This window comes from Lucilia cuprina, chromosome 2, assembly GCF_022045245.1.
Source record: "Lucilia cuprina isolate Lc7/37 chromosome 2, ASM2204524v1, whole genome shotgun sequence".
NCBI classification, from domain to species: domain Eukaryota; kingdom Metazoa; phylum Arthropoda; class Insecta; order Diptera; family Calliphoridae; genus Lucilia; species Lucilia cuprina.
Window position 1 is genome coordinate 14,705,904 of NC_060950.1, and position 14,013 is coordinate 14,719,916.

Consider the following 14,013-nt stretch of genomic DNA (forward strand, 5'->3'; position numbering starts at 1 on the left):
AAACAGAACAGAAACAGAACAGAAACAGAACAGAAACAGAACAGAAACAGAACAGAAACAGAACAGAAACAGAACAGAAACAGAACAGAAACAGAACAGAAACAGAACTAGAACAGAACTAGAACAGAACTAGAACTGAACTAGAACTGAACTAGAACTAGAACAAAACTTAAACAGAACCAGAACTGTCTGTTGGTACAACAGCAAAACAACATTAGCCACACACCTGACACATATTACCTTGTGTGTGTGTTGTTTTACGCTACAATAAAGTGAGTTGAAATAATTTTCATTTAGTTTATAACATAATATGTATAAGTATTTCACTTTATGTAGAATAATGTAGTTATGTTTTTGTGAATCAAATTGAAATTTGTAAATCTTGTCTTGTATTGCAGGTTTTTTTCTTTTTACTCATTTAACAAACTGTAATTTTACTGATTTGTCATAATATAGTCATGTATAATAAACAATATTATGATAAATAAAAAATATTATGATAAAACACTTCAACAGTATTTAATCATAATATGATTTTTTTAAATTCATACAATAACCATAATATATGCGTAATATTAAACATAATATGTTGCTCTTAGAACAACGTTAACACAACCATGATTTTTCTCAGCTTATAGATCTAAACTAGAACTAATCTAAAACTGAACTAAACTAAAAAATTTTCCATGAATCAATTGCAACATTTCGATTATTAAAAGTTTATTAACTTTATTGACAACAATTAAGTAATGTAAATATGACTCACATTTTATATATAATAACTTTGTAAAAAGTTGTATTTTATATTGTAGACAGGATGTATGTTATCACTTGTAAAGGTATTAAGACAACACAGCAAAAACTTACAATTTAAAGAAATGAGTTAAAAAGCTAATTTCTGCTACTTACACATTTACGTTTTAAGTCATTGTGATGACTTTGGAGGTAATATCGCTTACAAAATTAATACTTAAATAAGTGCATACATATTGGGAGTTAACAAGTAGTTTTATTTTGCAGACTTTAAAAATCATCAAAAATAAAAATTACCCTTAATAATCATTATGATCTTTTTATTGATATATTTGTAATAATTTCGTAGAATTTTCTTTTAATAAAATTTTTACCATTTAAAAAGAATTCTATTTTTATTAACTTTATATATCTTTTTTTATTGTTTAAAGCAGAGACCATATTAAATTTGTATCAATTTAGCTAAAACGCAAACAAAACCCTTGTCTTATCTAATTATAATTTGGGTAATTTTTTTCGCATATTTATTTAACTCTTTTTATTCCCCCGTTATACCAATTTATACAGATGTTGGCCATACAAGAAAAACAAACGAAATCAGTATTTTACACAATTTTATCTCAATAAAACTATTAGCAATTGAAAGGGGAAAAAGCGGAGCAAGTCCTAACGCACACACCTCGCATATATGTGGTACAATCGGCTCGTTACTCGAATCTATCGGAAATGCAAAAGAAATGATAAAAACCATTTGTTGTTAACAAATTAATTGTTAGTAACAATTTAAAAGCCGTAGCAATACGAACGAGTGTGCTCTTAATCGATATTGTCAAATAATTGTAGACAATTGTGGTGAAAAGATCATTTTAAGAACGAAGAATAAATACTCGTTAAAATAATAGACAAAAAACTTAAAAGTATTAAAGACTATTTTAATACTATTTAATATTGCAAACTAATATATTTAAAAAAGATCAAATATTAAAACAGAAATGAAAATTTTTTACATATTTTTACTAGTGGCACTTACAGTCACCTATTCCAAAGGTACGAAATTTAAATGGGAATTTAGTGTGGAAACGTACATTTTTAAAAGGATTAAACAAATATGTGTGAAAATAAAAAAAATATATGAAAAAGTTAAATGAAGTGAATTCCTAATAAATAAAATTTTTTATTAATTTATTTTGCCAGTAAATAATAAAAAATAATTAAAAAACCGTGTACAAATCTTTAATACAAATTAAATTAAAAAATCAGATATAGTTCAACGGCAACAACTATAGATCCATTAATAACACAGACCAACTTATTATAAACCCAAGGACCAGGGTATAATTTTCTTAAGAACTAAGCAGCGCTTAATCTAAATCTGGCCTCAGTTCATTTTATAAATATTTTATGCCAACAAGTTAAAAAAAATATATAAATTTTTAAAACCTGTGTATCCATCTATTGAGGTTTTTAAAAACCTGATGTAATAGATGCATTCAGTGTTCAGATTCAGGTCAAATCCTTTACAACATTATAGTTTAATCTATGCGTTTCAAAATTTGTGATATAATAAATTAGAACTGAATTAGTAATTAGCTAAAACTGAACTAGAACTAAAATAAAACAGAATTAAACCTCAGCTAAAACTGAACTAAAATTTAACTATAATTGGCCTATAACTGAACTAGAACTGAACTAGATCTGAACAGGAACTGAACTAGAACTGAACTAGAACTGAACTAGAACAAAACTAGAACTGAACTAGAACTTAACTAGAACTGAACTAGAACTGAACTAGAACTGAACTAGAACTGAACTAGAACTGAACTAGAACTGAACTAGAACTGAACTAGAACTGAACTAGAACTGAACTAGAACTGAACTAGAACTGAACTAGAACTGAACTAGAACTGAACTAGAACTGAACTAGAACTGAACTAGAACTGAACTAGAACTGAACTAAATCTAACTGGAATTATGGATCAGAATTATGGACATGACAAAAAAGATGAATTAGATTTAATTGATCATTTTTCCCCTTGTATTGTGAAATAGACATTTTATTATTAAAAATACTTAACATAATAAAAGAAAGATATCAATTAAATTAAGTTAAAATCAAAAAAAATTCTTGTTGCTTCTTGTTTTTAATTTTGATATTTTTTCATTTGCAATAAATCATTTTAAAGAATGTTTGTCTAAAAAAATATAAATATGTATAAAAGTTTGTCTCAATTAAAACTACCTTCGATAAATTAAAAAATTATTATTTTAAAATTAGAAACGGTTGAACTAACCTAGAGTAATTTATTTTTAGCTGAAATTTTACAATGTTACGTTTGCGATGGCGACAATTGCTCCGATATTTCAAAAATGACCAAGGAATCTTGTGGACCAGAGGCAATAACAACACCAGAACCTGAACCAGTATCAACAACGGAACCAACAAGTGGAACCGAAACCACCGAATCACAGGATACAACAACAGAATCAGGTTCAGGAGAACCGGAAACAACAACGGTCTCTGGCGCAACAACGACTACTGAATCTACAGTAACAACAACAACAACAGTTGCTCCAGAAACGACTACAGTTGGAAGTGAAGCAACAACAGAAGATGCTCCTGAATTAACAACTACTACTGCTCCGGAAACAACAACTTTAGAACCTGTTACTACAACTAATAAACCTGAATCAACAACAGTTGGTACTCCGGAAACAACAACTTTAGAGCCTGTTACTACAACAAATACACCTGAATCAACAACAGTTGCTGCTCAGGAAACAACAACTTTAGAGCCGGTTACTACAACAAATACACCTGAATCAACAACAGTTGCTGCTCAGGAAACAACAACTTTAGAACCTGTTACTACAACTAATAAACCTGAATCAACAACAGTTGTTGCTCAGGAAACAACTACTTTAGAACCTGTTTCTACAACTAATAAACCTGAAACAACAACAGCCGGAGCTCCAGAGACAACCACTTTGCAACCCGAAACAACAACCATTAAACCTGAATCAACAACTGGTGTTGCTCCTACAACAACAACTATTTTCGAACCAGAAACCTCAACAACCATAGCAACCGAAACTACAACTGATAATTCTCCAACAACAACTACTGTTAAATCTGAATCGATTACAAATGAACCAGAAACAACAACTGTATCCTCAACAGAAGATCCTAATACTAAATCAAAACGATCAATTTCTCCATCAGCTATATTGCTAAATAATTATCGTCTTATTTCCCGTAGACGTCGCGATACCAGCAGTATCGGCTATAGTTGTTACTCTGTGGAATATAAAGGTAAGTTTCTTTCTCTCGTTCTCATATCATTTTTCACTATAAAATATTTAATTGGTTTTAATTCTCTTCCAACAGACAATGATAAAACTAAAGTGAAAAAGGGCTGTGTTGCCATACCAACTGAAAAAACTGCCTGCCAAGTTGTCGCTGATAAGGTTGGCGAAGAGAACATGATTAAAGACTCCTGCAAAGTATGCATGAATAATTTATGCAATTCCACTTCGATGCTACAGTTTTCCATGCTTACACTGTTCCTGGTCATATTTGTTAAATTTTTAATGTAATTTTTTAAATGAATTTGTATTATATTTTTTAAAATAATTAGTTTTATATATGTGAAATGAAGCAAAGAAATAAATAATTAAGAATATACCGACAATAATTTATTCCTGCTAGTAGGTACAATCAATGTCTGATTGCAGCGCAGCGAAGCTTAACTCATCCGGAAGTTGGAAATCAAGAAGATTTGGACACGCTTTTCGATTTTAAGGCAATTACCTTCTATTTTGAACCAAACATCCGATTATATTAAACCACACATTGATTTCGATAGAGTTTTGGTTAGACAATGGAAGAAAGATTTGTCAAGGCTGGGCCGTCTGCTTATTATTATCCTTGTTTAGGTCCCTACACATAGGGAAATGAACAGACAGATCAACTTGCCAGAACAGAATGTACTCTTGATATCTCCAACGCCGTTCCACTAGCAACCCCGTTAGGTTTTACCAAGAGTAGTATCCTTAGATTCTTTGTTCAAAGTGCTGAAAATAGGTATTAAAACTTAGACACCTTTAAAGGGACCGATATATTGTGGCCCTCCTTCAAAACCGAAGTACGCCAGATATATCGAGATTGATAGCAGTAACGATTCTAACGCCGTTCCCCACTAGCAAGAGTAGTTACCTTAGATTCTTTGAAATGAAATGGGGACTTAGTTCCCATATAGTCAAATGGATGTACACAGCTATAGAGAGTCCTAGTCTTACATACGTATCTCTTGTATGGTGGACTTCGACTAAGAAAAAGTCTGTTATAGATCAGCTATATAGAATTCAGAGATCAGCATACATTGGGATAACAGGGGTGCTCTAAGAACTAGTCCTTCAGAAGCTCTAAACACTATATTGCGCATCCTACCTATAGATCTGCATATAAAGGCCATATCTGCTTGTAGATCAGTAAGACTTAACTCATCCGGAAGTTGGAGATCAATAATATATGGACACGCTAAGATTTTAAGCTTATTACCTCCAATCTTGAACCAACCATCCGACTATATTGCCGCCCACACACGGACTTTGATAGAGTCTCCTTCAAGGAGCGAGTGGTGTAAAGGTAACCTACCGAGAGAATCTTTACAGACCTCAAGTATATCCCACCGCTTCTTTGGCAATTACTTCGTATCTAATCTTGGATGTCTCACAACAATAGGCTGGATCTACTACTATAAATACTATGTCTGACAGTTGCAGTGGTCCGATCAAAACGTAGTCTCTTCGACTCTACTTGACATTTCGCGTGTAGTGAACTACCACGTAAAGTAAACCAACATCCGTAGATTCTATCCTGAAAATATGTTGAATAACCTAGACACATGCAAAGGTATTGTGACCATCCCTCAATTAGAAACGCACAAGACTTTTTATAAACTGAAGTCGACACCTTATGTTGGCCTTCCCTTCAATGAACACTGACGCAGAAACGGTCTTCCGTATTCCCTATGAATGTCCGGCTTTAAAAGAAACCGTTTCATTGGCAGTTACTTCAGATCTAATCTTGATGAGATACCTGGATCTATGTATAATGATATTTTGAGATTTCTCACTATTACAGGCTGCATCTAATACTCTGCTATACTACATCTGACAAGTGTAGTCAATGATCGGGTCAAAATGGAGTCTCTTTGACTCTACTTGATAGATCGCGAGCAGTGAAGTACCACATTAACTTAAGATTCAAATTAGGGTTCTATAGTTGAAACAAAAAGTCGACTTTTCGACTTTTTGTATTTAGGTAAAAGTCGACTTTTTGCATTTAGTTAAAAGTCGATTTTTTAACTTGTGATTTTTATGCGAAGTCGATTTTTCGACTTTTTTCAGTTAATTAAAAGTCGTCTTTTAGACTTTTCTACTTTTAATGCGAAGTCGATTTTTCGACTTTTTTCAGTTAGTTAAAAGTCGACTTTTAGACTTTTCTACTTTTAGTATTTTGTAAAAAGTCGACTTTTCGACTGTTTTCCACTATTTTCGACTATTTTCGACTTTTTGACTATTTTCGACTATTTCAGACTAGTCGACGATTTTCGAATTTTCCGACTTTTTTTCGATTTTCAGCAATTTTTGACTGTTTGACTATTTTCGACAGTTTCCGAATGTTTGCCTATTTTTGACCTTTTCCGACTTTTCGACTATTTTGAACTTTTTTCGACTTTTCGGCTATTTTGAACTTTTTTCGACTTTTTCCGATTTTTCGACTCTTCGACTTTCCGACTTTTTGACTTTTATTTCCAAAGTCGACTTTTCGTCTTTTTTCACAGACGATAGTCGAGTTATCGACCTTTTTGAAACAAAATAGACTACTTCGACTTTTCGTCTTTCTTCGACAAAAAGTCGATTGTTCGATTATTCGAAAGTCGATTTATAGAACCCTAATTCAAATATAATTTCGCCATAGTAAATATACACTCTCCGACTCACCCATTACAAATTCAAAAATAACGGCTATAACAGTAACTGCTAAACTTCTTTCTTATAACATTTATAAAATTCTTTACTGTTATTAACATTTTCTGCTTAATTTAACATTGCATAATCACAACTACAAAACATTTTGACTAAAATGGAGAAAAACAAAATCTTATCATTTGCTCCGGCTGTTAACAATGCCAGTTTTTTTTATCAATTGATAAGAACAACCAAATGAAGTCTTTATGGTCAATTCAAACCAAATATTAATAGTCAACTAGAAAAACTGAAAGTGTTAACAACGTTACTTATTGCGGTGAAACTAAAAAAGATATCGAATTTTAAATAAAATATTTGAAAACGAGTGGGTAAAAACATGATGTTTTCAAGTGGAAAATATGCAAAATATATTTGTTTAATTGTTATAGTTCTAATGCAGTTAGCGCTACCAGCTGCTGGTAAGTTTTATCTATTAAAAATTTTATTACAACAAATAGCAAAAATAAACAATTGGTTATGGACTGGTGTTTCGAATAAAATATTTATAAAAATAAATAATTAAAATATTCTTAATAAAAATGCCTTGATATTTCACAATATACGAAGTATTTCTATTGATTAATTAATAAATCTGTGTTAATTTTTTGTATATTTTAAGCACTTAAATGTATACAATGTGGAGGTGAAGCAAAATGTAGTACAACTATGGGTGAAGAGGCCAAAGATTGTCCTTCAGATGGAAAAACATATACAAAATGCTTTACACAAATTGGTAAGTATTCATTTTGAGGTCAAAGTTTAGAAGTATGAACGCGAAATTAATCATATTTTTACAAATCAAGTTTTTATACATAAGTATTTTATACTTGCATTGCTAATGACAGAATAGAATTTAGAATTTTAAAACTTAGCCATTTAGTATTTAACTTAAGTATTTCACAATAAAGTTTTTCCTTTAACGTGTCGAAAAAATCGTAAAATTATACTTTTGATTTGTCAATACTCTAGTTATGACTAATCTTTTAAACAAATTTATTATATTCGTTTTAATAATCAGTATAAGTTAACCGAGTGATAGAAGTATGGTATAGAAATATAACTGATAATAATTTAATGGGTTATACCGAATTATTTGTACGCTTTAATGGAAGAAAAGCTACAACGACTCGAAACCTTAAAATAATGTAATTAAATATCTAAAGATTTAAAGATCTAAGATCTATATATAAATTATAAATTAGAATTACTTGGGACAAACTAGTAATAGTTCAGTTCTAGTTCAGTTCTAGTTCAGTTCTAGTTTAGTTCTAGTTCAGTTCTAGTTCAGTTCTAGTTCAGTTCTAGTTCAGTTCTAGTTCAGTTCTAGTTCAGTTCTAGTTCAGTTCTAGTTCAGTTCTATTTCACTTCTAGTTCAGTTCTATTTCACTTCTATTTCACTTCTAGTTCAGTTCTATTTCAATTATAGTTCAGTTCTAGTTCAGTTCTAGTTCAATTCTAGTTCAGTTCTAGTTCAGTTCTAGTTCAGTTCTAGTTCAGTTCTAGTTCAATTCTAGTTCAGTTCTAGTTCAGTTCTAGTTCAGTTCTAGTTCAGTTCTAGTTCAGTTCTAGTTCAGTTCTAGTTCAGTTCTAGTTCAGTTCTAGTTCAGTTCTAGTTCAGTTCTAGTTCAGTTCTAGTTCAGTTCTAGTTCAGTTCTAGTTCAGTTCTAGTTCAGTTCTAGTTCAGTTCTAGTTCAGTTCTAGTTCAGTTCTAGTTCAGTTCTAGTTCAGTTCTAGTTCAGTTCTAGTTCAGTTCTAGTTCAGTTCTAGTTCAGTTCTAGTTCAGTTCTAGTTCAGTTCTAGTTCAATTCTAGTTCAGTTCTAGTTCAGTTCTAGTTCAGTTCTAGTTCAGTTCTAGTTCAGTTCTAGTTCAGTTCTAGTTCAGTTCTAGTTCAGTTCTAGTTCAGTTCTAGTTCAGTTCTAGTTCAGTTCTAGTTCAGTTCTAGTTCAGTTCTAGTTCAGTTCTAGTTCAGTTCTAGTTCAGTTCTAGTTCAGTTCTAGTTCAGTTCTAGTTCAGTTCTAGTTCAGTTCTAGTTCAGTTCTAGTTCAGTTCTAGTTCAGTTCTAGTTCAGTTCTAGTTCAGTTCTAGTTCAGTTCTAGTTCAGTTCTAGTTCAGTTCTAGTTCAGTTCTAGTTCTGTTCTAGTTCAGTTCTAGTTCAGTTCTAGTTCAGTTCTAGTTCAGTTCTAGTTCAGTTCTAGTTCAGTTCTAGTTCAGTTCTAGTTCAGTTCTAGTTCAGTTCTAGTTCAGTTCTAGTTCAGTTCTAGTTCAGTTCTAGTTCAGTTCTAGTTCAGTTCTAGTTCAGTTCTAGTTCAGTTCTAGTTCAGTTCTAGTTCTAGTTCTAGTTCAGTTTCTAGTTCAGTTCTAGTTCAGTTCTAGTTCAGTTCTAGTTCAGTTCTAGTTCAGTTCTAGTTCAGTTCTAGTTCAGTTCTAGTTCAGTTCTAGTTCAGTTCTAGTTCAGTTCTAGTTCAGTTCTAGTTCAGTTCTAGTTCAGTTCTAGTTCAGTTCTAGTTCAGTTCTAGTTCAGTTCTAGTTCAGTTCTAGTTCAGTTCTAGTTCAGTTCTAGTTCAGTTCTAGTTCAGTTCTAGTTCAGTTCTAGTTTAGTTCTAGTTCAGTTCTAGTTCAGTTCTAGTTCAGTTCTAGTTCAGTTCTAGTTCAGTTCTAGTTCAGTTCTAGTTCAGTTCTAGTTCTAGTTCAGTTCTAGTTCAGTTCTAGTTCAGTTCTAGTTCAGTTCTAGTTCAGTTCTAGTTCAGTTCTAGTTCAGTTCTAGTTCAGTTCTAGTTCAGTTCTAGTTCAGTTCTAGTTCAGTTCTAGTTCAGTTCTAGTTCAGTTCTAGTTCAGTTCTAGTTCAGTTCTAGTTCAGTTCTAGTTCAGTTCTAGTTCAGTTCTAGTTCAGTTCTAGTTCAGTTCTAGTTCAGTTCTAGTTCAGTTCTAGTTCAGTTCTAGTTCAGTTCTAGTTCAGTTCTAGTTCAGTTCTAGTTCAGTTCTAGTTCAGTTCTAGTTCAGTTCTATTTCACTTCTAGTTCAGTTCTATTTCAGTTAATCATCTTCTAGTCCTAATAATCGAACATATATACATTATTTAAATAAAACTTGTCGCTTTTATAACCATAAAACGATTTATTGCATGAGAGGGGTTTTTGGGGACTTAAAACTGCCTAAACATTATATACAAAAGATAAAAATAACTATAATTACTGCATACTATTTGCTTATATTTTATTTACATTTTAATCTATAATTATTATAAAAAAATATTTTTAGTCGTAAAATACATACTCAGTCAGTTCCTAATAGGTGAATATCAATCTTAATGAAAAAAGCTATTAAAGGTTTTTTTTAATTGCTTTAGATATTAAAAGTAAATATATAATAATTTAATATTAAATACTCAATAATAATAGACATTGCGATAAAAAAAGTAATAGTATGCATTATTAAAAAACGTGCAACACAATGATATCCAAAACAAAACTGTGACCAAGAAATTTACAATAGAATTTTAAGAAATACAAAATTTCCAGCAAATGAAACTTGCTTGGGCTATAGTATAGTCTGCACCGTGGATCCACGCGTGTTCTAGTAAATCAAATAGTCTAGTCTAGTCTATAGTCTAATCTATAGTCTAGTCTATAGTCTAGTCTATAGTCTAGTCTATAGTCTAGTCTATAGTCTAGTCTATAGTCTAGTCTATAGTCTAGTCTATAGTCTAGTCTATAGTCTAGTCTATAGTCTAGTCTATAGTCTAGTCTATAGTCTAGTCTATAGTCTAGTCTATAGTTTAGTCTATAGTCTAGTCTATAGTCTAGTCTATAGTCTAGTCTATAGTCTAGTCTATAGTCTAGTCTATAGTCTAGTCTATAGTCTAGTCTATAGTCTAGTCTATAGTCTAGTCTATAGTCTAGTCTATAGTCTAGTCTATAGTCTAGTCTATAGTCTAGTCTATAGTCTAGTCTATAGTCTAGTCTATAGTCTAGTCTATAGTCTAGTCTATAGTCTAGTCTATAGTCTAGTCTATAGTCTAGTCTATAGTCTAGTCTATAGTCTAGTCTATAGTCTAGTCTATAGTCTAGTCTATAGTCTAGTCTATAGTCTAGTCTATAGTCTAGTCTATAGTCTAGTCTATAGTCTAGTCTATAGTCTAGTCTATAGTCTAGTCTATAGTCTAGTCTATAGTCTAGTCTATAGTCTAGTCTATAGTCTAGTCTATAGTCTAGTCTATAGTCTAGTCTATAGTCTAGTCTATAGTCTAGTCTATAGTCTAGTCTATAGTCTAGTCTATAGTCTAGTCTATAGTCTAGTCTATAGTCTAGTCTATAGTCTAGTCTATAGTCTAGTCTATAGTCTAGTCTATAGTCTAGTCTATAGTCTAGTCTATAGTCTAGTCTATAGTCTAGTCTATAGTCTAGTCTATAGTCTAGTCTATAGTCTAGTCTATAGTCTAGTCTATAGTCTAGTCTATAGTCTAGTCTATAGTCTAGTCTATAGTCTAGTCTATAGTCTAGTCTATAGTCTAGTCTATAGTCTAGTCTATAGTCTAGTCTATAGTCTAGTCTATAGTCTAGTCTATAGTCTAGTCGATAGTCTAGTCTATAGTCTAGTCTATAGTCTAGTCTATAGTCTAGTCTATAGTCTAGTCTATAGTCTAGTCTATAGTCTAGTCTATAGTCTAGTCTATAGTCTAGTCTATAGTCTAGTCTATAGTCTAGTCTATAGTCTAGTCTATAGTCTAGTCTATAGTCTAGTCTATAGTCTAGTCTATAGTCTAGTCTATAGTCTAGTCTATAGTCTAGTCTACAGTCTAGTCTATATTTTAGTCTAGAGTCTAGTCTATAGTCTATTCTGTAATCTAGTCTATAGGCTTGTCTATAGTCTAATCGATAGTAGAGACTAGACTCAAATATTATGTATAGTCTAGTCTATAGTCCAGTCTACAGTCTAATCTAAATGCTAGTCAATAGTGTAGTATATTTTATAGTCTATAGTCGAATCTAAAGTATGCACAATAGTCTAACTTTCTGATTAATATATATCTCTCCCAGACACCAGTGGCAACATTTCAAGAGGATGCAAAACAGCCGAAGAAGTCGCAACATGTACAGCCGATAATAACTGTATTCTATCGGACGAGAGAAAAAACAATCAATTGATTTGCAAAAAATGTGATGCAACCGATGAAAAGTGTTCTCAAACCGACATGAATGTTAACGATCTGAAGTACAATCAAATCTGCGGTGAGGGCGTTAAGAAATGTATTAAGAAAATCGATAATAAGCTTGTCGTTAGAGGTTGTGCCACTGATAGTGATATTAGTCAATGTACCGATGCCAAAACCTGTGAAACATGTGACAGCGTGATGTGCAACACTGGGGTATTCCCCAAAGAACGCATACGTTGCCATCAATGTACTGGCAGCAGCTGTTTAGATGTTGCAGCAAATAGTTTAGTTGCCAAACCCTGTACAAATTACGTAGAAAATGATCAATGTTACACCAAAGCCAAGAGTGAAACTGACATGACACGTGGTTGCAAGTCCGATACTAAGGATAATCAATGTACTGACACTGCTGAAGGTTGTGCCTTTTGCTCCAGCGATAATTGCAATTATTTAAAGTATAAATATGATCAAGTGTTGAAGTGTCATCAGTGCACTGGTGACGATGCAACCAACGAATGTTTCAAAGAACAAACTAGCACGGAATTTAAGGATTGTGAAAAACAACTTCTTTACAATGAAGCCGAATATTGTTATACCCAAATCAATGGTGATAAAATCCAACGTGGTTGTCTTCATGATAATGCCGATCTTACCGCTGACAAATGTACAGATAGCAACAACTGCAAAAAATGCAACAGTGCCAATGGTTGCAATAATGCCAAAGAGGAACCACCACAGTTCACTTGTATCGTGTGTCGCAGTGATTTGAATGAAAAGTGTTGGAATGATGCAAAAACTATGCAGGGACAAAAGTGTCGCGTTAGGCCTAGTTCAGCCAAAGAAGGCTGTTTCCATGGTATTTGGAGTAAGTATTGAATTAATGTTTTTTTTAAAGTATTAATATATTAATTTATATTTTTATTTATTAGATGGTGTTGCTATTCGTGGTTGTATGGTTGATGCCAGTTTACAAAATCAAGAAATCTGTAAAGATGAAAAAAATCTTCAATGTAGAGCTTGCTATGAGAGTAACTGCAATACTTTTGATTCATCTGGTGCTAATAAAATCGGTTTACAATTTGCCGTATTGATAGTTGTTTTGACTACATTGTGGAATTTCAAATAAAATCGCTACAAATTTTTTGTATATTTCCATTTTTTAATATATGTATATATATACATAAGTATGTACATATCGAGACAATATATTTTAAAAAATAGCTAACTCAGAATAATCTAGTTTTTAGAAGAGTAATATATTTCTGTTATGTTAAACAAATTAATAACTTATTTTCCATGATAATTGTGTATAATATTAATTCATTTTACTTTGGAACTATTAGAAGATAGCGCATTTTGTTCGAAACGTAAAAAATATGATTCAAATTTGGTCAACAGATAAAAATAACATAGATAACTAATTAATGAAAGTGATCTTTCAAAATTACTATGAGATAGGGAAATAAAACAAAAAAAAAAATAAATAAAAAAAACCCAAAAGTTTATATTTTGTTTGTATCACACTTGAAAATTTACTGTGACAAAATATTGCGTTATCTCTTTTTGAATATAGTCTGTCGAAATATACATACATACATACATACATACATACATACATACATACATACATACATACATACATACATACATACATACATACATACATACATACATACATACATACATACATACATACATACATACATACATACATACATACATACATACATACATACATAAATACATACATACATACATACATACATACATACATACATACATACATACATACATACATAGATACATACATACATACATATGCGTGTACGTACATATGCATTAAATAAATTATTATGATTTCTGTTCCTTCCTTTCTAAATGTATTTGTATATGCGTCGTTAAATAAAACTAAATCACTTTAAATTTCCAACCTATACTGACATATATAGTTCAAGCTTGTCTAGTTTTGCCTAGTCTTGTCTAGTCTTGTCTAGTCTTGTCTAGTCTTGTCTAGTCTTGTCTAGTCTTGTCTAGTCTTGTCTAGTCTTGTCTAGTCTTGTCTAGTCTTGTCTAG

At 31.7% G+C, this 14,013-nt stretch overlaps 2 protein-coding genes across 2 annotated transcripts; both read left to right on the forward strand.

Moving 5' to 3' along the window:
* The first annotated feature begins 1,509 nt into the window (after nucleotides 1–1,509).
* LOC111678417 (mucin-2) lies at nucleotides 1,510–4,433 on the forward strand. Its single transcript, XM_046956710.1, has 3 exons — nucleotides 1,510–1,800; nucleotides 3,065–4,063; nucleotides 4,139–4,433. Exons 1-3 carry the CDS (start codon nucleotides 1,746–1,748, stop codon nucleotides 4,345–4,347), a joined length of 1,263 nt encoding a protein of 420 aa, XP_046812666.1. The 5' UTR covers nucleotides 1,510–1,745; the 3' UTR covers nucleotides 4,348–4,433.
* A 2,581-nt stretch (nucleotides 4,434–7,014) lies between these two features.
* Nucleotides 7,015–13,444, forward strand: LOC111678416 (major surface trophozoite antigen 11-like). Its single transcript, XM_023439764.2, has 4 exons — nucleotides 7,015–7,205; nucleotides 7,406–7,519; nucleotides 11,824–12,804; nucleotides 12,869–13,444. Exons 1-4 carry the CDS (start codon nucleotides 7,124–7,126, stop codon nucleotides 13,063–13,065), a joined length of 1,374 nt encoding a protein of 457 aa, XP_023295532.2. The 5' UTR covers nucleotides 7,015–7,123; the 3' UTR covers nucleotides 13,066–13,444.
* The last annotated feature ends 569 nt before the right edge of the window (nucleotides 13,445–14,013 follow it).

What these genes read in the sequence shown, in the direction of transcription:
- LOC111678417 (XM_046956710.1), top strand. Translation starts at nt 1,746, where the DNA reads ATGAAAATTTTTTACATATTTTTACTAGTGGCACTTACAGTCACCTAT. An exon ending in TACAGTCACCTATTCCAAAG is followed by an intron (nt 1,801 to 3,064) that starts GTACGAAATTTA and finishes ATTTATTTTTAG; the next exon opens with CTGAAATTTTACAATGTTAC. An exon ending in TTACTCTGTGGAATATAAAG is followed by an intron (nt 4,064 to 4,138) that starts GTAAGTTTCTTT and finishes CTCTTCCAACAG; the next exon opens with ACAATGATAAAACTAAAGTG.
- LOC111678416 (XM_023439764.2), top strand. Translation starts at nt 7,124, where the DNA reads ATGATGTTTTCAAGTGGAAAATATGCAAAATATATTTGTTTAATTGTT. An exon ending in GTTAGCGCTACCAGCTGCTG is followed by an intron (nt 7,206 to 7,405) that starts GTAAGTTTTATC and finishes GTATATTTTAAG; the next exon opens with CACTTAAATGTATACAATGT. An exon ending in CTGTTTCCATGGTATTTGGA is followed by an intron (nt 12,805 to 12,868) that starts GTAAGTATTGAA and finishes TTTATTTATTAG; the next exon opens with ATGGTGTTGCTATTCGTGGT.